This window comes from Amia ocellicauda, chromosome 21 (genome assembly GCF_036373705.1).
Source record: "Amia ocellicauda isolate fAmiCal2 chromosome 21, fAmiCal2.hap1, whole genome shotgun sequence".
NCBI lineage: Eukaryota > Metazoa > Chordata > Actinopteri > Amiiformes > Amiidae > Amia > Amia ocellicauda.
Genome location: NC_089870.1, coordinates 12,460,973 through 12,485,046, shown reverse-complemented (window position 1 = coordinate 12,485,046; position 24,074 = coordinate 12,460,973). Strand labels below are relative to the sequence as shown.

At 36.3% G+C, this 24,074-nt stretch overlaps 1 protein-coding gene across 1 annotated transcript in view; it reads right to left on the bottom strand.

Moving 5' to 3' along the window:
• Positions 1 to 24,074, bottom strand: part of tedc1 (tubulin epsilon and delta complex 1) — a 36,400-nt gene that overhangs the window by 7,578 nt on the left and 4,748 nt on the right. Inside the window, exons 4-6 of the mRNA XM_066694620.1 lie at positions 15,702 to 15,866; positions 14,628 to 14,726; positions 6,979 to 7,065 (exon numbers count right to left, since the gene is read on the bottom strand). Of these exons, the coding sequence (XP_066550717.1) occupies positions 6,979 to 7,065; positions 14,628 to 14,726; positions 15,702 to 15,866 (351 nt within the window). The remainder of the gene's footprint in view (positions 1 to 6,978; positions 7,066 to 14,627; positions 14,727 to 15,701; positions 15,867 to 24,074) is intronic.

Below are 24,074 nucleotides of genomic sequence, written 5' to 3'. Positions count from 1 at the left end.
AAAGACCCCAAGCAAAACAGATCTGCCGCCGTTCTGCGCAGTGAATAATTTTCTTTTCCACAATAGATGAATCTTTTCAGCACTAGATATACTTATTTCTTATAAAAGCCCAGTATACTTCTTGAATTTTGGTTAAAAAAAACCCATTGTGTTTGAAAAGCAAAGGCCAGGTACAAACAAACGAAAAACAAGAAAGTTTGCCATCTAAAAAGTACTTAGTTTGAAAACAAGTAGACAAAACAAACCCCCCATATGTTTTGTGTGGTCAATGTCTGTATTGTATATTTTGTGCTGGCAGCTATAGAGAGGGACCTGGATGTGGTGTAGTTAGACCAGGGCCGCCTTAACTCAAATGTGAATGGGGTCATAGATATATGTGCCTGGGCCGGGTCAAAACTAGTCACGCTTTCGGTCCAAGCTCTCGGCTAAATAATTGAACCAACTAATTGCTTCATTCAAATGTAACATGATGAACCTGATTGATCAGGGCTCTTCAAAACCAAGACTAGTGTTCTAGTCAAAGCAGTATATATCTCTTTTTTGTTAATTTTAGATTACATTAAAGGATTGTTCCATTAGTGTATTGTTGTTTTCTTGCAGAAGTAAATTGTCAGGGATAGAACCTGTGACCTTTAAGGTAATGTGATTTTGCCAGAGCTACTGGGTTAGTATTTAATACTGGTACAGCTCACAGCTCAAAATCCTGTACTTGAGTAATAAATATATTCATAATAAATGATAAATATTAATGAAGAAGCTCACTTGACTTTGCATAGCCCAGATACAAACAAAGAAACAAAAACAAACAGATAAAGACTGGTCAAACAAGCAACAGAAACAAATAACACGTTGGACTTCCCTCACATAGAAGAGAAAGAAACAGCTAATTTCTGTAAAGTATGCAACTTATGTGTAGAAATGCAACTGCATCATGATTTTGATTAAAAAAAAAAAAAAAAAAAACTCTTCTGCTAATCAGAAGTGAAGGAGACTCATTCATTTTCATTCACAGTGAGAAGGTTTGAAGGGCTTAATAAGGTTTCATTAGCAATTCTAAGAAGCTGGCAATGTTAGTTCACAGGAAATTCAAGATGAGGATCCACCAGTTACAAATCTATTACCGGATACATACTTTTCCTTCCTTCTTGTGAAGCTTAGGGACAGGAGCAACAACAGATAACAAAAGCAAAATGTTTTCATTAATATTTTATAATGTTTAACCTTTTATTTGCTGAGAGTTGTTTCTTTTTAATAATCATAGAATGTAACCCTATTTTCTTTCTATGTTGGTGGCTCAGAGCAAGGACAAGTACATTCGTATTTAGGAATGCTACAATTCAGCTTTTTAGTGTTATAAAATGCATGCATGAATATACACTCACCTAAAGGATTATTAGGAACACCTGTTCAATTTCTCATTAATGCAATTATCTAACCAACCAATCACATGGCAGTTGCTTCAATGCATTTAGGGGTGTGGTCCTGGTCAAGACAATCTCCTGAACTCCAAACTGAATGTCTGAATGGGAAAGAAAGGTGATTTAAGCAATTTTGAGCGTGGCATGGTTGTTGGTGCCAGACGGGCCGGTCTGAGTATTTCACAATCTGCTCAGTTACTGGGATTTTCACGCACAACCATTTCTAGGGTTTACAAAGAATGGTGTGAAAAGGGAAAAACATCCAGTATGCGGCAGTCCTGTGGGCGAAAATGCCTTGTTGATGCTAGAGGTCAGAGGAGAATGGGCCGACTGATTCAAGCTGATAGAAGAGCAACTTTGACTGAAATAACCACTCGTTACAACCGAGGTATGCAGCAAAGCATTTGTGAAGCCACAACACGTACAACCTTGAGGCGGATGGACTACAACAGCAGAAGACCCCACTGGGTACCACTCATCTCCACTACAAATAGGAAAAAGGGGCTACAATTTGCACAAGCTCACCAAAATTGGACAGTTGAAGACTGGAAAAATGTTGCCTGGTCTGATGAGTCTCGATTTCTGTTGAGACATTCAGATGGTAGAGTCAGAATTTGGCGTAAACAGAATGAGAACATGGATCCATCATGCCTTGTTACCACTGTGCAGGCTGGTGGTGGTGGTGTAATGGTGTGGGGGATGTTTTCTTGGCACACTTTAGGCCCCTTAGTGCCAATTGGGCATCGTTTAAATGCCACGGCCTACCTGAGCATTGTTTCTGACCATGTCCATCCCTTTATGACCACCATGTACCCATCCTCTGATGGCTACTTCCAGCAGGATAATTCACCATGTCACAAAGGTCGAATCATTTCAAATTGGTTTCTTGAACATGACAATGAGTTCACTGTACTAAACTGGCCCCCACAGTCACCAGATCTCAACCCAATAGAGCATCTTTGGGATGTGGTGGAACGGGAGCTTCGTGCCCTGGATGTGCTTCCCACAAATCTCCATCAACTGCAAGATGCTATCCTATCAATATGGGCCAACATTTCTAAAGAATGCTTTCAGCACCTTGTTGAATCAATGCCACGTAGAATTAAGGCAGTTCTGAAGGTGAAAAGGGGTCAAACACAGTATTAGTATGGTGTTCCTAATAATCCTTTAGGTGAGTGTATTTATATATGTACAGTGCATGTAGGAAGTATTCACCCCCCTTGGACATTGTAGAAAAAAAATGGGGGGGGGGGGGGATTTTGAGAGGCATGGATACCAGTCATATCAATCCACCTAGTACAATGGTTTAATTAACAAACTTTGAGATTCCGAATTAGAATGTCATAACAAGAAGTAATATTAAAGTTGAGAAGAAAAAACTCCACCACTGAAGAGTAGTGCCCACAGGTGCCCATTGGGTGATGCCCTTTTGTGCTACACTGCACGTAGCCAGGATACCAGAGTTAAAGACTTCATATACACCTATCAATATAATATAAACTACCTTTGCTTCCCTAAACTATTGAATATGATTTGAATGTTTTGCAGAAAGTTGCATTCTGGAGGGGAATGTAAAATTATTTATAAATGTAAGTATACAGCCTGACAAGTGAACAATATTGAACATTATACTGACAGATACATGGGAATACTTAAAATATAAATAATAGATTTAACTTCATTATTGCATACATTTTACTGATTTAAATAAGGCTGAATGTGAATTATAATCAGTTCAACCATTTCCTCTTAAGATCTGAATAACAAGGACTACAAATGAATAGCTGTCAGAGCCTAAAATAATACGTTTTTCCTTTTTTTTTCTTCCTGTCATTATTTTTATGTGCTCATTTTCATCTTTTAACATATGTCACAGTTTTTTAAGCCTTCTGGCACTGTGATTGCTAAGAAAATGCTACATTTCAGGAAACATAAAAGACTGATAGATTTGTATCCTGGAGTGTTAAAAAGGTGCATTGAAGGATCTAGCATAAATCCATTTAGAGTTGCTTCTTGGGAATAGAAACCAGTTAACAAATGTCCCTTTTGTGGAAGTAGTGTTTGGTTATGGGCATTTTCTGTGAAACAACATTTTTCTGAATTTTATGAATGCAGTGGTGGCACCACAGGGACGCATGGGGCAGCATTTGCCCCTGCACAATCTCACTTTACCCCATTACTTGCCCCCACTATTGTGGAATACATGGGTTTTCACAGGTTTATTATACATGTGTCAAGTGATCAAATTACAGTTTTGTGATCATTTCATTGTGCTGAGAGTCAATTTAGCCCCCCTTGGATCAAATGTCCTGGTTACATATTGGTGCCACCTGGCCAAACAAATGCGTGAACATCAGAAACAACAAACAAAACAAAAAAAAACACACCAATGCCCTTGCTCCGCCACCCCCCCACCCCCATGCTTATGTAATTTTCTGGGGGTAACATATTTATAATTTCCCCTCACCTGAATTCTAAAGGATGGGAGGCCAGTTAAAGGCTGTGTACCTTTCAAAAGCAATGGGTATATGGGAAACCGCTTTCTCACAAGAGGATTGAAATCTGTTTTTGTTTGTTCCTTACATTCTAATCTATAAGAATGACCATTTTGCTAACACTTACAGGATCTGTAAAGAGAAACACAAAAGGTTCCGACTACACACATGGTCAATACAGGAAGACTGGTGATGTGTTATTCTCAGACATCCGTTTACTGTACTGATAAGCGCAGACAGCAATCAATTTATCATATCAGGTCTGGTTGGCCTAATCTCCTTGCCAAACGAATTGAGTTGCATGGAAAGTCAATCACTTTCTTTACACGGTGACTTAATAGAATAATCCTGCAATTTCCAGGCCAAACTATTACATATTTATATACTCACAGAATGTACTAGTGAATAAAGAGTTCTGCATGGCTGGGATACATTTAAAAAGTAGGGCAGTAAAACTATTTAATGCAAGTTGATTGTTTTGACATAGTGTCACGCCCTAGTGGGTGGTTAGGGGCAACACTTTTTAGAACGAGAGCACATTAACATTTGCTATAGTTGATTACCGTATGGCTTTGTGAAAGGAAATCAGGTTCATTCCTCAGTTAAAAATAAACATGTTAGATGTGAAGGACACTGTGAAGTAATGTGTTGTTTTTTACATTTGATTTGAGGACAACACATTTTGAGTCCTTTAACGTACAATTCCTGTTGATGTTTTTCCCCCCATATTTCAACACAGTGCCAGCATTTGTTATACGTGTTGTCTTTTGTTGAAATAACATTTCTTCTAAGTGTGTAATTTAACAATACACAATACTGTTGTGTCCCTGGAAACAATAACTCTTTAGGTATACAGCTAATCATGTTGTACTGTTGTTTGCTTTGTCATATTAGTGATTCGGACATGCTGTGTGAATGCACAGCCTAATACTGACAAGTTTTCAAGTGCCTTCCCTCCCTGCCCCATTAACCTTCAGTAGCTATAGTGCTTATATAGCCTAATAAAATAATGGGAATTGCTGTGGTGTCACCTGTTTTATTTACATATACTACAAATTTTATTGGAGCAACTAATCATGAGAATAACAGTAATGATTACATATACACTCACCTAAAGGATTATTAGGAACACCTGTTCAATTTCTCTTTAATGCAATTATCTAACCAACCAATCACATGGCAGTTGCTTCATTGCATTTAGGGGTGTGGTCCTGGTCAAGACAATCTCCTGAACTACAAACTGAATGTCTGAATGGGAAAGAAAGGCGATTTAAGCAATTTTGAGCGTGGCATGGTTGTTGGTGCCAGACGGCCCGGTCTGAGTATTTCACAATCTGCTCAGTTACTGGGATTTTCACACACAACCATTTCTAGGGTTTACAAAGAATGGTGTGAAAAGGGAAAAACATCCAGTATGTGGCAGTCCTGTGGGCGAAAATGCCTTGTTGATGCTAGAGGTCAGAGGAGAATGGGCCGACTGATTCAAGCTGATAGAAGAGCAACTTTGACTGAAATAACCACTCGTTACAACCGAGGTATGCAGCAAAGCATTTGTGAAGCCACAACACGTACAACCTTGAGGCGGATGGGCTACAACAGCAGAAGACCCCACCGGGTACCACTCATCTCCACTACAAATAGGAAAAAGAGGCTACAATTTGCACAAGCTCACCAAAATTGGACAGTTGAAGACTGGAAAAATGTTGCCTGGTCTGATGAGTCTCGATTTCTGTTGAGACATTCAGATGGTAGAGTCAGAATTTGGCGTAAACAGAATGAGAACATGGATCCATCATGCCTTGTTACCACTGTGCAGGCTGGTGGTGGTGGTGTAATGGTGTGGGGGATGTTTTCTTGGCACACTTTAGGCCCCTTAGTGCCAATTGGGCATCGTTTAAATGCCACGGCCTACCTGAGCATTGTTTCTGACCATGTCCATCCCTTTATGACCACCATGTACCCATCCTCTGATGGCTACTTCCAGCAGGATAATGCACCATGTCACAAAGGTCGAATCATTTCAAATTGGTTTCTTGAACATGACAATGAGTTCACTGTACTAAACTGGCCCCCACAGTCACCAGATCTCAACCCAATAGAGCATCTTTGGGATGTGGTGGAACGGGAGCTTCGTGCCCTGGATGTGCATCCCACAAATCTCCATCAACTGCAAGATGCTATCCTATCAATATGGGCCAACATTTCTAAAGAATGCTTTCAGCACCTTGTTGAATCAATGCCACGTAGAATTAAGGCAGTTCTGAAGGCGAAAGGGGGTCAAACACAGTATTAGTATGGTGTTCCTAATAATCCTTTAGGTGAGTGTATATATATATATATATATATATATATATATATATATATATATATATATATATATATATATATACACATACATACATACATACAATTACATAATTATACGTTTATTATTTCTGTCATATCCATGGCAGCATGAATAGTTTTAACTGCCGATAGTTGGTTAAAAGACGGTTAATTCAGGTGACTGGTAATGGATGTGGTTAATGAACATCAATGAGGTTCATTATGTCATATGAGTAATACAAGTGCTTTACACTACTATAATTATAGTAATTAATAATACTTGAATGCGATATATTTTGATGATTTTTTAAATGAATTATAGGTGCTACAGGAAATAAAAGAAGACTGGACAGTTATGATTTGATCTAGGCCCTGGTCCAGAAACGCTTTCAGCATGTGAAAGTGAAGGCAGAAATAAAATATTTAAATTATTTTATTTAAATTAATATTAATTTTAATGTATTTGAATAAAAAAATAAACCTTGCATAATTCAAAAAGCTTCACATGTTAGTTAGCCCTAGGTGAATGGGGACACCTAGATTCTATAGGTGCACTACAGGTGTAACATCATGGATACATACTGCTATCTCACACTTAAATTTGACCAAAATCCACTCCTTTTTTCTCTCAAACTTGTTACTAAGGATAAAAGTACACTGGACTGAAATGGGTTTTGAGAAATTGTTGTATGGGATAAAATTCAAGCCTCATGTTAGGAGAAACATTTAATTAAACATACCATCCAACACCAGTACAGTGGCTCCAGGAGCTTCCATTGCAAATAGCTCTCCAGCAGCGCAATCTCCATCTGCAACAGCTTAAGCATCTGCAAAACAGGGATCGTTTTTTTGCGTTATAAAGAGGCACACAGCAAAGTGCAGCCCAGCTCAGTAGGTGTACAATGATAGAAGAACAACAGAACTTTCCCTGCTGTTAAGGCAAGGACTGCAGATACTGATGCACTGTGAGACTGAGTCGGTTCAACTGTGAATGTCACAAAAGGACGTCCCTTAGGTAAGATTATAGGAGGACACTAATTACAAATGACAGCAGTTAATGTAAACAGACATTAAGGACACATTATTTGGTCACATAACTTTCAATAACATAGCTGCAGAACATTACAGTTAAAATATTGTTGAAAAAACTAAACATTTCACAGATCCTAAGAGTATTTTGAAGCTAATGTTATTTAGTTTTGTGAAAAAAATGTGCCAGAACACAATAGCCCTAAGGCAAAACAGTAACTTTACCAATATTAGTATTATTTATTTCTTAGCAGATGCCCTTGTCCAGGGAGACTTACAAAATATAAGAACAATACAAAGTACACTAATATAGTGCAGTTCAAGGAATAATACATTATAAAAATTCAGAATTTACACAAGTGTGTACTAGATATACAGTAAACAATATATAAGGTCTTGCATCCTAGATTGTAAAAGCTGCAGACAAGATGTTAAGTCAAAGTTAAGAGCTAAGAGAGAGGGAAGCACAGGGGAAATCTAAATAAACAATACAAGTGCTAGTAATGCAAAGGCAAGAGTATAACAAAATGTTGTATAAGTGCAATATTACAGGAGAATAATAAATAAATAAATAATAAGTATATAAAACAGAGCAATTTCAGTCCAGTGATTATTCAATATTGTTCAGAAGCACATAAGCTGTGAAAACACCCACCAGGAGCTCTGTTACTCACATTGCCTCTAATGGAAATGCTCTCTGTGCCTTGCAGTTTTCTCTGAAGGCACAAAGCAGAGGGCTTATTCTGCTGTTCTCTGTAAAAGTCTTAAATAAGAGAGTGTTGCAATAAGTCAGTAAAGTCTATTCTTTATATATATCTGGAGTCTTCATTTGTCATTCAACTCGGCAGACTGATACAATTTATATAGGTGGGAAAAGTGTCGACAGCACGTGTTCTCTGAAATGTGCATTGTCAGACCAGAAAATATGGCCATTTGTGCACTGCCCCATGGGCATAATCATAATCAGCAATGTCATAATCCAGTTTCTAACCAGCCCTGTCTGGGCTACAGGGCTCATCCTGTCTTTGGGAGACTTATTAGTTGCAGTCAAATTTGGTAAGGATCTAAAATGTAGTTTTCCCTTCTGTTGTGCTTTGAATTTCTCAACAATTCTCAGCATCAAACATCAATCTGTTTCCTGTTAATGCCACGCTATAACTTCAACAAAGCTTTAATGCGTAAGAATGTGAACATTATTAATATTGAAACATTTCTGGAGCAAAATAAAAAAATTAAAGGTCACTACTGGGTCAAGACCTCATACAAAAGTTTTAAAAACTAACATCAATTCACATCATGTTTCACATTCACATCAACCATATATACTGTTTTAATATCAGAAAGTAACAATATTCCCAGTCATATAGTCTCCCATTACACCCACGCTTCACAGCCAGGTCCATGGGGCCGAAAGGATCGCCAGTTCTCTCACCACCGCTGGCAAACAAAACAAAGAAAAAGGCTTCAGCAGGCTTCCTAGGCACTCCTATTAGGGATTGATAAAAGCCTGCCATTCATGGGATTTATACCATTACAAAGATGCTTCAGGCTCAATCAGGATTGAAGTGAGACAGACAGATTGTTAATAAGGCAGAAACCCCTCTGGTAAAATCAAACGAGAAACGTTTAATCACTAATTAAATAAGTAAAATGCAAATAATAAATTTTAAAGCCCAATTCACTTCAAATTCTCAACAATAACTATCAACAACAACTCCCTTATAAACAAGATTGCATCTCTACTTGTGGGACCTCTTCTCAACTAAGTCCCATCCCATACAGGGCTCCATACTGTGACCAAATGGTTGCATTTTTCAACCTTTTGACTTGGCTTTGCGAGTTAGTTTACTGGTCACACCAGAGAGAGCTAGAAAAACAAATACACTTTTCAGTATGTCCGTGATGTTATCAAAGGTGAAGTTTACTTGCATGTTTTAACCTAAGTCGAAAAAAAAAAGGTTTTCTTTCTTCCTCAGGGAGATTAACTTTTTTAACTTTAGCAGTACTACTCTTTTTTTATAGGAGCTTTGTGGAATCTGTACTGACCTTCTGTATGTTAGCATGGTTTGGAAATTTGAGTCTGTGGAACAAAAATAGACTAGGGAGACTGGTGAAAGTCACCAGTAAGATCATCAGGGTTGACCAAACCAAGCTAACAGACATCTTCATCAGTCAGGTGGTCAGGAAGATCAATGCCATCCTCGACTGCCCTGGTCACCCCTTGCAGGGCGATTGTGAACTTTTACCTTCACGTCGACAATTCAGGGTCCTAGGGTAAAAACTAAGAGCGCTAGAGATTCCTTGGTCACCCAGGCCATCAATGAGTTCAATGTGAATTTAAGGTAGCTATTAGCTATTTTAGTCTGGGCTTGTATAGCACTGCTTCTAGTGTGGTACATGCATGTTTGCACAACCCCTAGCTTTGTGTGTATCAGCAGTGGTGTATGCAACTGGGTGAGGTAGGAAATTTTGGATCCCCGACGATCTTGTTGATTCTGCATGTATGTCACTGTTTTTTAACATATTTTATGTGTGGTGTTTGAATATTGATTGTGGAATGTTCTTAGCCTGCCTGCAAATCAAATTTCCCTTGCAGTACAATAAAGATAACTTTAACTGAAGATTAAATAAATAAATGTGCAAATTATTGCACTCGGGACGAGTAGCTGTTAACCCGATGTTATGCTAATTAGTGAGTTAATAGGCAAATTAGCTATACAGCCAGCACTCAAGCTATTTATGCAGGAAAATCTCAGAAAGGGTGATTTACATACACGGACAACAATACTCGACAAACATACATCCTGGAACTCATGATTGTTATGTGACAACTTGTTAAAATTAAACCATGTACAGCTGTGGCTTGTGCCTTGTGCCTAGTTGTTTAATACTGTTTTTTACTGATCTTATTCCATTGTTTCCGTAATTTTTACGTTATTTACGTAATTTTTTTTTTTTTTCATTTGTGTGATGCTGCAAAAAATAATAACGGTACGGCCAAATCTGGGGCTGGTGCCACCAACTAAAACAGTTAGTGGCACCAGTGCCACTAGTCGAAAGCGTTAGTCTGGAGCTCTGCCATATGTCCATTCCAAGAGATGTATAGCTTTTTCTATCAATGGACCTAAAGCCAAACCCACTTGATTATAAGTAAACAACAAAGGAACAGTATAGAATATTCTATAAAAGAGAAGCAATGGTATTCAACTAATTTCTAGAACTTTCTATTATTGATAACTAGCAAAATACAGTTATTTACCACAATGCCAAAAATTAACAAACAAACAAAAAAATAGGATAGTGATAGGTCACTTTAATCATTAAAATTTCAGATGAAGGCCCAGACGAGAAAGAAGAACAAAGGTGGCCATTTTGGACCAGGACCACCTTCCATATTGCTTGCCTTCTACAACAGGTCTTCAAGGAGCAGAGAAGAATGGGGATTGCATTTTCAGTATCTAGATAGTTGCTTTAAATGAGTACAATATACATCTGTGATAAAACTTTACATTGCATCTGTTCTAAATAAACTATTATTGCACTTTGACTTCAGTGAGTCTCCCACAAAATACTACAACAGAGACGTTAAAAGTTGAAATGGATCTCATTCCATGAAAAATGTCTGTAAACCTTCTAATAACAAATCTAAGGCAATGTTAAAACCTGTGCTCTGTATAGACTGTCTCCATAAAGAACTGTCATTCAAAAAGTTAAAGTCTAGAATTGTGCGGTCTTAGCATGCAGTGACATAATTTGTCCCTTGAATCTGGAAAGTTCATTTCGTATTTCAGAGATGGATCATGTACAAAGGCTAGTGAGTCTGGGTTCTTTCTGAAAAATGTCTAATAGAGGCAGACAGGGGGAAATAAGAAAGTCACTCAGACACTTAATATTGCACCATAATAAACTGAAATTAGACACCGAACAATATGATAAAGCTGAATAAAAGTGGCTAAATTGAAAATGGATGAATTAATTAAGAAAACCACCTGAAATATTAATAGAAGAGCTGCAACAAATTTGTATTTATACGCTATTGATGATAACACTTGGCTAGAGCAAATAATTGAGCCTCACAGTAGTGCACAAGAGAGTAATGATTACAGCTAACCATCTCAATTAACAAGTGATTAATTGAAAAAAAAAACACTGTTTCCATGAAAACTATGTTACATCTAAGGCAACACAAATTAAACTTGCCAACACTGTTTCAATTTTAAGAACAAAACTGAACCACTGTTTCAATGTAATTCAAATTTATTTATTTTTCCCTTTTTTCCCCATTTACTCTCCCCCACCCACTTCTAACTGAATATACCAATTAAGCAAAGTGAATAAATGAAATTGAAATGTAATGAAATTGTAAGTGTTTGGAATATACAGCCTAAATGGCAGTGTTTCTGTGCGTGTTGAATTGAAGGTGAGTGGAGTTCATGCAAGTGGACCTGCATAATTTAGTAACTGCATTGTTCTCTCTCATTATATCTCCACTTTTTAATGCCACCCTTGCATCTCTATCTGATTCATAATATTGTAGTGAATTAGGCTTCTTGCTACTTGGATTCGATGATTTAACAAAACATATAAAGAGTGAGTTGGATTACTGCAACCAACTTATTCTCAGACAGCTTTCACAGGCACAACACTGAGCTTAGTCTTGCTACAAACTATTTCTACCCACGGGAACCGTCTCCCCCCAAACATAGTGCTCCTGCTGTTCCCGCGTGGGGTTAACCTGGAAACTACAATAATTCCCCTCAATAAATCAGATCCCCAAACGATCTGCCCCACCCCCCAACACACAGAACTGAAAGACAACACACACATTCTGCAGTCCCTCCATCTCACATAATAGTCCCAGATCACTACAATATTATTTATGATACAAATATAAATATATTTGTCAGGCATGTCAAAGCACAAAAGTCTGTTGGGTTTGCATTAGGCTTAAACTGTGGGCACCGCATTGATTTAGACAGGAGTACTGTAACTTAAGTATTTTTAATAGATGGGATTACATTTACAATTAGCATGCTTACAATTCAGAGGTACAGCAGTCATACACTAGAGATTTAAAATCACCTATTCAACAAATGCTAAAATGCTAAGAAGTTTGATTCATAATATTTTTGGGGGTTGTAAGCTCTATTCATATATACCTCATGTTATATTATTTTCCTTATACAGTACATGTAATGAGAACTATTAATTATTAAATATAGATTTTTGTTTATTAACTTGCATATGCATAGATGCATATCTATCTAGGCAAGGTAATAATAACTACATGACCCAAACAGGTTTCCTCATTCAGCATGCTCATAAGACAAGTGAGTTGAAATGTGTTAGTGTGCATCATGTTAGCAAGCTGTGAAACTGAAGAAGACTTTCTCTGAGGAACTTGGCCTGAGATGTGTGGTTTGTTATAACGGGAGCTGCCATCTACAAAGCTGTGCTTTTTGTCTGCTTCATGCAACCAAATTTCACAAAGGATTCAGACACAGAAAACTGATGTTCAAACGGGATGTGCTGAAGGCTCTTTGAAGTTGGACTAAGGAGCAGAGAAGCTCAAAGAATGTGATTTGGGGGATCTGCAAGCATTGAGCTTTAAATATTTAATAATCTCATGAAGCGGTTATACTTTCATGTCGAGGGAAAAAATTATGAAAGCATTAATCACTTGGTCTGTCAACCACATTCTTCAGTGCTAGCACTTCCATTCCTTTGCTCAGAAAATCTCAAGGAATATGTTAATTCTCCAAAACATCCAATTCAAAAGACTCTTCTGTTCTTTCTGATATGATTATTGTGCAAAGACAAAAAGAAAGTTGCCACCACCCCCATTACTCTGTACTGTGTCCAGCTGGTAGAAATGCATTAATCTGGGTAAAAAGTATACACACAAAGTAGTGATTAACATTGGGAATGTGGTTTCAAACTTGCCTTTTATGGCAAGCCGTTTTAACATTTAATCATCAAATTAGTGATATCAAATCTATTTGTGATATCAACAATTGTGCCACATTTTTAATATCAGAAATATATTTCTAAACTGTATAGATATGGTGCAGCATCAATAACATAGCAATATCAAAGCATAAAACACTAGAAAATTTATTGAGGACTGGCTCCAGGCATAGGCTATACAGGTGGTCATCACGTAGGCTGACATGAGTTAAAAAAAATATTCCTCTATTTTTTTCCTAATATTGCCTACTTTTGAATTAATATAAATACAATAATTGATGTAGAAGTTGAAGACCCCTAGACCCTCCTCAGTACCAGTTACTGAGATGAAATGTCATTCCACTCCTTTACTTAAAGCTGGTATTTGGGGTTGTCCATCCAAAATCTTGACTAGGGTACCATCACAGTTGGCCCTAAAAGTAATAGTACTACTACAATAACTGTGGTGGAGCAGGCTAATCCCTCGGTTTTAAGATGCTTGAAAAAACCCTCCCAAGCAAAGGCTTACCTAGGGTGGGGTGGTGGAGCGGCCATCTTGGGGAAGGTAGTGGAGGGTTAAAGAGGCAATGTCAGGAAGGGACTTTAGAGACCTAGGTCACCTTATTACTGACATTGGGGAGTAATGTGAGATTATGGCAGGTAAACAGGTTCTTGATTGATGAAATCACATGTGACAAGTACAATTCCTGCTCTAGTTTACACTGAACTATGTTAAAAGTTATTTTGAGCGTGATACAGTGATTGACCCATTACTTGCTCTATGAAGGATGTTTTTGTTTATTGTGAGGAATGTGCTTGATATGTGCCCACTACATTGCAAGGTCAAGACTGTGGTGGCGATTTTCAAGTGTATATAAATTCAGCCACTGTTAATGTTCTTTTTCTACTACATTATAATAAATTGATGCTACACCTAAAATGCAAGTTTTCATTCTGTTGGTGTACACTGCAGTCAGCTTAAACATGACAAGGTGACTGCAGATATCTTTCTTCTTCCAAAAGACTCGATAGTCTTGAATTGTCTGCTTCAAATGCTTTTTGCAAGATTGTGCTTTTTTATTTTTATTATTTTTAATATTTCTGGTCTTCAAAGACAGGCTTCCTAGCTGTCACCCCAAGGCTCCTGGCAAATGCGATTTCTGTCAAAGTCAGTTTTCGTCTTGGCTAAATATTTTTGAAACAATAGAGATGTGCCTGCTCTTTGAACACCACTGTATTTGCGGAGCGGCTCAGAGATAAGTGAGATGAAGTGCTGCTGTCGTCAGGGCAGCATTCAAATTCTGCTCATGCCGGGAGGTGAGCTTGGAAAAATTCCAGGCACAATAATGTTTCATTAGAGCACACTGCAAAGAAGCCTTGATTTAACTAGAATAATTATCAGAGAAACACTTACCCTATTTTGCTCTTTGGGGTCTTTCATGAGATACGTTTCCATCACAGAAAGATGGTTAATTGATGGGTTGCTGTGACAACCTTTGGTGTAGGAATGGATCTAAAAGAATGAAAAGCACAAAATGTTAGTTATGTATTATTGTAATTATAATTATAATAATCATGATTAAAATTATTACTATTACTATAAAATTATAATGATTATGATTATAGCAATGAATCTAATATTTCTAGTAAGTTCTCTGAGGGTCTAACCTCCTGTAAAACCAAACACATTGGCTCCACATAATATAAGCTATATAAAATATAACAATACCATTATACATACACATTATACAGATACATTCTGGAGTGTGTTCAATGCAATGCATTGGCAATGTATAGCAAATACATTTTTGAACTTGCATGTCTGAAAATAATGTTTTTTCTCCTTCCACTTAGCTTAAATGAAACCTACACTGTATGGAAGAGAATGAGGTCATTTCAATTGTATTGTTGACCTTCTTTGGCTGCATCACTACTCACACAATACAGGAAGATCTTTAGTTCTGAAATTGTCTTGATCTAATGCTGTCAGAAGATGAAAAAGTAGAAAAAGCAGAAGAGGAAGGTGAGGAAGAAGAAGTAGTAGTCAAGAAGCAGTTTATGGATTGTATACTGTATTAAAGGACAACTATCATAGTTTCTAAAATTATGGCTTTATAGTTTTAGACAGATGCCAGACGGTTTTGATTAGGTTCAGAAGTTTAACATTAGACTTTTTAATTCAAACCTACCAACATGAGGAACATATAAAACAATCATTATAATATATATATATATATATAATCTGTTCAATTTATTAATGGAATGAAATTAGCTGGAGCACAAATACTTTTTACATTTGTTGATTATTTTCATTTATGCTTGCTTGTTCACAATAAAATATCGTTTTTAAAGAGACATACAGAGATTTGTAATGAAACTGAAATGTTGCAGCCAAATGTAAAAGTCCTGAGGTTCAGCAGAATCAATCAAACCTCTCCTTTACATTCTCACTGTGGTTGCTTGGCCCTTGAGCACTAAGTGGACTTGCCTTGTGAAGAAGCACTGCTCTCTCTTCTTGTGCGGCCTGCAGAGTTTTCCAGGTGAATTGCAGCTTACCGTGCCACCATTGCACGTCTCTGATGCCCCTCTCCAACCGTTCAACACCCGTCCCAGCCACAGGAACATCTTCGTCAGTGCAAACAGACAGAGGGAGCTGAAATGGATGGAGTGGAAAGGCCAAACACAATATTTAGGGGACTCAACTGCAGTCCGAGTTCACAACTCAATGAGCTCAAGATAATGATAGCTAGGAAGTGATAACACAATGATCCAACTGACCAATGAGGAGCTGAACTACAGTGGATTGCATAAGTATTCATCCCCCAAGGACTTTTTCACCTTTTGTTATGTTACAATCTGGAATGAAAATGCATTTCATTGAGATTCTCTCCTTTCGATTTACACCACATACCTTGAAGGTGCAAACTTTATATTTTTATTGTGAAACAAAAGTTAATTAAACTGAAATGTGTTAGTTGCATAAGTATTCAGTATTCAGTATAAGTCAATACTTGGTAGAACCACCTTTGAATTTTTCTCATTATTATTAGTAGTAGTTAACTGCTAGGAAAATTCTGCAACACAGAATTCAAAGCATTCTACAGTAAAATGTACCTATCCTGAGATCAAAATTAATCAATTGCTTATTGATAGTATGAACCTTTTCACCATTTGTGGAAACTGTTGGGATTTCGGGTTTAAAAAAACTTCACCTCAGACATTTAACTGATTCCACTGAGAGATAAGGAGTTCTGTGAAAAATCATCTTTTAATGAATCATGGAATTCCCTTGGGAGTGAGTTATGTTCTCCCACCAACCTAAAAAGTTCACTGGTAAACAGTGACCCATGGATTCCACCTTACAGAACTCCACCGGCAGTTGACCTCTTAAGTAGACCTCCCATTAACCCAAATAAGTTAACTTTTAACATAATATAGGAACCTGTATTCAATAGGATTCATCCTTCAATATGGAAGTTTAATCTGATATCTGATCATCTCAATATCAACTATCTATATAACATAACATCTATATAAGTTAACTTATTTATAGGGAGAAGATGTGATGGTCCCCTTTAAAACGTTATTGGAAAGGAGTTTGTTTTCTTCTGGATTTTCATTACAATATTCTTGTAATGGGAATTACAGTGGTACATAATTCTTGATGAATGTGGCATGCTGGTCTTCAATTATGCGCACATTAACAACAACATAAAATCAATTCATATTCTAGCCGCTGTTCAAGAATAACTGAATTCATGATGTCTATCACATCTGCAAGAGCTCAAAGACAACAGAAACAGGTCTCTGATGATCAATAGGTATAGGGAGTGAGCCAAATACAGCTGAAAACAACCTTGAGGTTATAAATGTTGCGATGTTCAGACTGGGTTGTGAAGGATGGTGTTAGTCAGTGAAGCCACAGATTAAAGTAAATGACTGCTGTTTCGTGTGTTCAAAGTTCAATAAATGACAAATCTTATACTCCAATAAATCTGGATTCCACTTTGTAACTGTCCCATTGTAATTTCACTGCGCCCTAGTGTGACATGGCTTATGAAATGCTTTTGTAGTGCTTTTCTACAGAACAAAAAAGAAAAATTCTTGTAACCTTCCTTTCTACTGCAAAATATCACCCTTGACGACCTGCATTATCTGATAACCTTCTGTGTTGTAACTGGGGACTACTGACATACCTGCTGCATGTTAAATGTATTCCAGAATAGGATTTAATACTTTGTTTAAGGGTGAGTACAAGTACACTTTTATACTTACTTGAGCACAAGAACAAGTTTTATAGGGCTCATGTTGTAAATGAGCTTGTTATGGTGACATCGTTCTCCTCTAGTTGAGAGAGTGTTCCAACCCTCCTCATTAGGTAGTTTGAGTTGGTCACGTGTTTGGGGCTACATGGATCAAGCACTCCACCGAGATGGTAGTTTGAATCTAAGTACAAGTGCATGTGAATTATATTTGGGAACAATTTATATACTGTTTATTTGATAGTCTTGACAGATAATTATCCCAGATCAAGACATTTTGCCAGTTATATATACATATAGTGAATGTTTAACAAAATATGTATGACATACTATTTTGATGTTCAAATCAATTAGTAATAGAGGCATCCCATCATTTACAAATATTTAGTCCATGGTTTTGAGTTATATTGTTAACATTCATGGGCAGGTTTTTCCAACTTGTATTTACATTTTATTACAATAACAAAAAAATGACAATTTCAATTTAGGTTTTTTCATTAAGAGAGGATCTTCAGAAACATTTCCTTTGGTTATTTCATTCAAGTTATATTCTACCGTATCTAAAAAGCATTCGTTTTGTTTTGTTTTTTCTGTTTTTAGATCACTGTTAATCTTCGAATTCCATAGAATTTTGCATACACTGACAGCAGATACCTGACATTTTTTATCTCTTGGACCAGTTGATTATCTTCCATGTGCAAAACTGAAATTATGCCAAAAAGTAATAATAATAAGACATCAGCATTGAACAGATATGATATTAACAAAACAGCTGAAAATCACTGAGCCCATGCAATGAAGTGGGTATCACAGGTAGTCACAATTTATTTAGTTTAATTGGCTATGAACTGAACTGTTCATTTGAAGTGTGAATGAGAAGTTCATATGAGCAGTTCACTTGAGTTAATTAGAAGAAATTAATTAATTAATTCATGAACCACTCAAGACCAGTCAGAGCCAATGAACCAAATTACACTGACACTAATTAGTCCACATGAGCTAAACACCCTTGTGCCTAGCATACCTGTGACGCCAATGGAGAGTATGAAAATCTCAGTACTTCACTGGTCTAAATGCTACTATGCAACCAGGTGTATGAAAGTCAAAACACAGGACAGGGAAGATGTACTAGGCCAGTTGCAGTGCAAACATACTGCCATATGTAGGCTATGTCTCTTTCGACAATTTGTGAAGTCAATATTTTGCCATATATACAGAAAATATGCTAATTAAGAGAAGCAAAAAAAAAAAAGTGCAACACCCTCAGAGATAAACTTTGCAACATTACTGAGAATAAATAAAGCTGACTCGTGGTTCGCCTGTGGTGTATATTATATATTACACCATTAGACTAGTGGCTAGCATCCCCATTGATTTGATAATGTGAATGTCACACACACACACACACACACACAATACATTTCACACCCATTAATTTAAAAAATGTTATTTGGGGATTCATCCATTAATGTTAATTAATGTATCCTTATCTATCAATGACAGTTGTTTGTTGAATACTGATTAAGCCTAAAGAAAGCTGTGACTATTTCAGTTAATTCCAGTTAAGACAGGGAGGAGGTGTCAGCTCTGGACAACTACGTCATTGATTTTGATGTAGAGCCAGTGAAAGGTTTACACACACCCTGCTTTCATCTCCCTTATACTGTACAAAGGCTGTAGTGATAAGAAAAACAGGCAAACAATTGCTTCTTCCAAATGGGGTACATACAGAAACATAACGGGTTATTACAAACGTTAAAAACAAAACAAAATGAACGTTATATTACATACACTTTTATGTCAGCTGAGGTTTGGATCAGTTATAAAAAACAAACAAACACAAAGAGACATTTGATCAATACTTTTCCTGGTAAGTGTATAATAGCTTTAGCGTGTTGACAAAGCTTTTAAGTCTAGCGTTGGCTTGCCAGGTATCCACTTTGGAAACAGGTTATGAGAGGATTAGTAAAGGGGATGCAAAATAAGAATATCATTATAAAATGTATTTTAAGAATTATGGATCAGTGCTTCGTAATTGATAAAATTGTGAACGTATGCCAGGTGTTAAAATATTAAGTCAGTCAATTTATTGATACATTTACATAAAAAAGTATATTAAAATAAAGATGGAGTAAACTAAAATGTATTTGTAAAGCCTAACAATAAGATACTGTATGATCCCTAATAAATAGGATAGATTTGTACATATCTGTATGTACATTTTGCAAAACCACTGTCTTTGATTTAAGAGTTGCTGATATTCACAACTGTATTCCATGTGACCTTGAAAAAGACACAAGATTGCTGGAATAAATTCTTCCTATGTGATGGGAAGCTAGAGTTGTGATTATTTTACTTCAGATTCATATTTGTTTCAGTATTTCTACTGCAAGGTGCATCTTTAGTGGCACATTTGTATACATGTGGAAGTACTCTGTTGGGCTTGATAACACAATGCTTGTTCCAATACAGCATTATTAGGGTTACCATTTTTATGAGTGTTTAAAACAGCTTGGTTTTAATGACGAATAACTGCCACTTAATCAATAGTGAGGATTATTGACTTGTATCATATACAGGGAAAAGTTTTAATTTTACTGAAAGATTATTTCAAAATAATTATTTACATTATTAGTTGTAAAAAGTAGTCACTCATTCAGTTATTTTTACTTTACTCAATAAATACCTGAAGCCTGCTTTTGTTTTAGTAAACTTTTATTAAAATGTTGAAAAATGTCATAGGTCATTTTAAAACAAGCCAAAAACTGTGAAATAGTCAAAATGAGAAATGATACTTGATATTTTGTACATGATCAATGACTGATTGTGTTCTATAGCTTTTAAAGCTAATTTTACAGCACTTGTCAGCTAATCAAACACAATCCGTTTATGATGAAGTACTGTAGTTATATATTAGAGGAAGTTGGGGGGCTTAAGGAACTGCTAGGTCAATTTTCACCATATATTGCTTGTACTTGGGAGTTTCAGTGAAGATAAATGGTACAATATATTGCAATGAATTTCATCAGCATTCTGATTAAAGTACCAGAATGGTTTTGTATTAAATACAATCAGTGCAACACGTACTGTATATTACACTAGCACTTTCAATTTACCTCCTTTTGTTGGGGTATAAAAAATGGAAATGCTGCAGCATTAAAAAAGAAATCATGGTGATGGGAGAGCTAGCAAGGTTTTAAAATGACTGTAAAATAAAGCTGGTAATTGTTTATGCTTCAGAGTTACACTCAAGCAAAAATGTTTTCACACCAATGTAAAATGTGATTTTACCACCAACAAAGAAATGTGGTATGCACCAAAAAGTAATGATAATTGTAATATTGTGGGGTTTTGGGGGTAAATGCCTATATAAATGTTTACTGTAGTTTACTATAATACTACTAATAATAATACAAATATTGTATTTTAATTCACAGTATCAATTTAAAAAGTATTCTGTTTTGACATTCTATTTGCAGGTTTTCAATCATTTTGTGTTTTTCTTACAAGCAAACATAATTTACAAAAAAAAAAAATATATATATATATATATATATATATATACACATATCATCACCATAAACATCAGCCTATATCGATCCACTGCTGGATGATGGCCTCCCCAAGATGTTTCCACTTGCTTTGATCTACAGCTTACAGCTTCTCTTTTCCATGTCACGCCTACAAAGTGTATAATTTAATCTTCCCATCTTCTATGTGGTCGTCTTCTAGGTCATTTTTCATCTCTCGGGATATTCAATAACTTCCTTTGTCTAGCTTTAATTTGTTCTTCTTGCAATGTGTCCATCCCGTTGCATTTTCACTGTTTTAATGAAGTCACATATTTTGGTTTGTTCTTGGATTATTCATTTCATTTATTTAATCTCTTGTTGTTATTCCAAGCATACATCTTTCCATGCTCCTTTGTGTCGTCCGCAGCTTCTGTATCATTTTTGCATTAAGTGACCAGGTTTCACAGCCATAAGTGAGCACTGGTGATATGCATTGATCAAATACTTTTCTCTTGAGTAAAGTGGGTACATTTTCTTTTCAACAGTTTCTTCCAAATGCACTACATTTATTTTGTATTCTTATTTTGATTTCTTCCATTTTCTCTGTCTGCATTGATTTGATGTCCAAGGTCGACTTTTGACTTCTTCAAGTATCTGTTGATGTACTTAAATTTTTGTAGATTTAACAAAGCTGTTAAACATGACTTTTGTTTTACTCAGGTTCATTGCATCTGAGAGTTCTTGAAATTGATGCTGCAGGTCTTCAGGTGTTTTTGGAAATATGACAATATCATTGGCAAATCTTAAGTTGTTCAAATAAGCTCTGTTTACCTTGATTCCTTTTCTTCCCAGTCCAAAGTCATGAACACTTCTTCAAGAGTGGCCATGAAGAGGTTTGTAGAGATTGGATCTCCTTGATGTACTGCTTTACAAATCTTGATCTGGTCAGTGTATGGGTGGAGTCAGATTGTTGATGTAGCATTGTTGTAGATATATTTAATAAATAAGAGTTATATAGTTTTCCGCAATGTGTTGATTTCTTAGTGCTCTGATGATTGAGTTTGTATATATTGAATATATATATATATGTATATATTGAATGTATATATCTCTCATAGTCAACAAAGCCCAGGCACAGAGGAAGCTCATATACTCGTGTTCTATCGTGTTATATCCACTTCTGAATCCTGCTTGTTCTCTTGGTTGGGGTGAAGTCCAGTGTGTCTTGAAGGCAATGTTTTAATATCTTTGTAAATACTTTGTATTGGATGGGAAATAGACCTTGGACCTGTAAGTCTACAGATCTTCTGTCTCCTTTCTTGTGAAGGAGAATGACAGTTGCATTGTTCCACTTATCTGGTATTTGTTTATTTCAAAAACACTATATGAAAAGTTGTCAGAAACTTCTCCATTTCTCCTACAGTTTATTTTAGGATATCTACTGCAATTCCATACTTTTCAATTTTTCAACTTCTACTTTTTCTGGAATCACATCTGGTATTTCACATATGTTCATTGAGACCTCTTCTTCTTCGTTACTGCTGTCATCACTACTATATAGGTTTTTGTAGAATTCTTCCAATCTTCTGATAATCACATTTCTGTTTTTGATTGTTGTGCCATCATCATTTTTCAGGGCCATGATTTGCTTATTTGCTATTCTGAGGCCTTGTTTTGCATTTTTGATGTTCACATTATTTCCAATGGTTTCTTTAATTAGGTTGCTGTTAAATTAGGTATTTAGGTTGCTGTTAAACCTTCTTACATCTTCAGTAATATGTTTCCTTATGTGTACATATTTATATAAACTCTATATACACACCTACGTAGATTTAAACAGCTTAAACAAGCTCAGATAAACACTATCTAATTATTTTGAGCTGCAAAGTTCTACCGCAAGGCCATAGGCAGGAATCAGTCCTCTATGAACTTCAGTTTAGCACTGAGAAAATGATGACAGTGACTGAGAGACAGGATGTGAAATCCTGGAGCATGGTGACAGTAGCATTTATGTACTGGAAGCAGCTGAAAGACCTCAGGATGTTACAATAACAAGGAAAGAGTTGCACTGACACCTACTGCTAAGACTATATAACACTACCTCAGTAATATTTTTTGAACATTGTCTTTTTCCTGGTACAATACTGTTGTTCTTTTTTATTGAGGGGTGTTTGAATTCACAAGAGGGGCAAGAGAGGAGAAAGAGCAAGTCCAGGTCACCAAACACCTGAGGAAAGGCGTGACTGATCGACCCATGTCAAAGGAACCGAGAGGGGAAGAGGGGAAAATGGGAGAGACAAGAGACTGGAGATAGGAAGAACCAGCATGAAGGAAAGTGGGTTAAGACAAGAGTCTTTAATTTATACCAGGCTGCAACAGGAAGTTGATCTAGAGCAATAAATAGAGGAGACGCATGAGAGGTGGGAGACAGAGGGAATATGAGGTAAGCGAGATGATGTTGAACTGACATAAAAACTAATAAAAAATAATTACAACAGTTTCCCTTTTAATCATTTTATTTATCAACTACTGGTTGATATAACCGAGTTCTCAGAAATTCCCTTTATCAACGCATCCTGTTAACCACTGTTATTAACATTCTCCCTCTATTACAAAAATATGCTCTCATTATTGTTTCTTTTTCATTACCTTCTGCCCATCTCTGGACAAAGTTATTGTAAATAAATATATATATATATATATATATATATATATATATATATATATATATATATATATATATATATATTTTTTTTTTTTTTCAATTTAGATTTAATACAATTATATTTATAGGTTTGCTTTTTTTTAAAGAATTTGGAATCCCCATTTATGCAAAGGAGATGCAATATCTATATTATGCAATATAGATCCCCAAAATGCAAACTGTCCACATCATGGATAATTTTTCACACTGCAGGCCAGAATACCCACAGGAAAGCTATATTAGAGGACTTGATGCAGCATGAAATTACGAATAACCTAAACCTGCTGGTGCTGGAGAATCTACAGGGAGATGCTGAGGATGTCCCAGCTGATTTCTATCCACACCCCACCCTGTTGGTTCTCAGCCAATTGTGCACTGCCCCC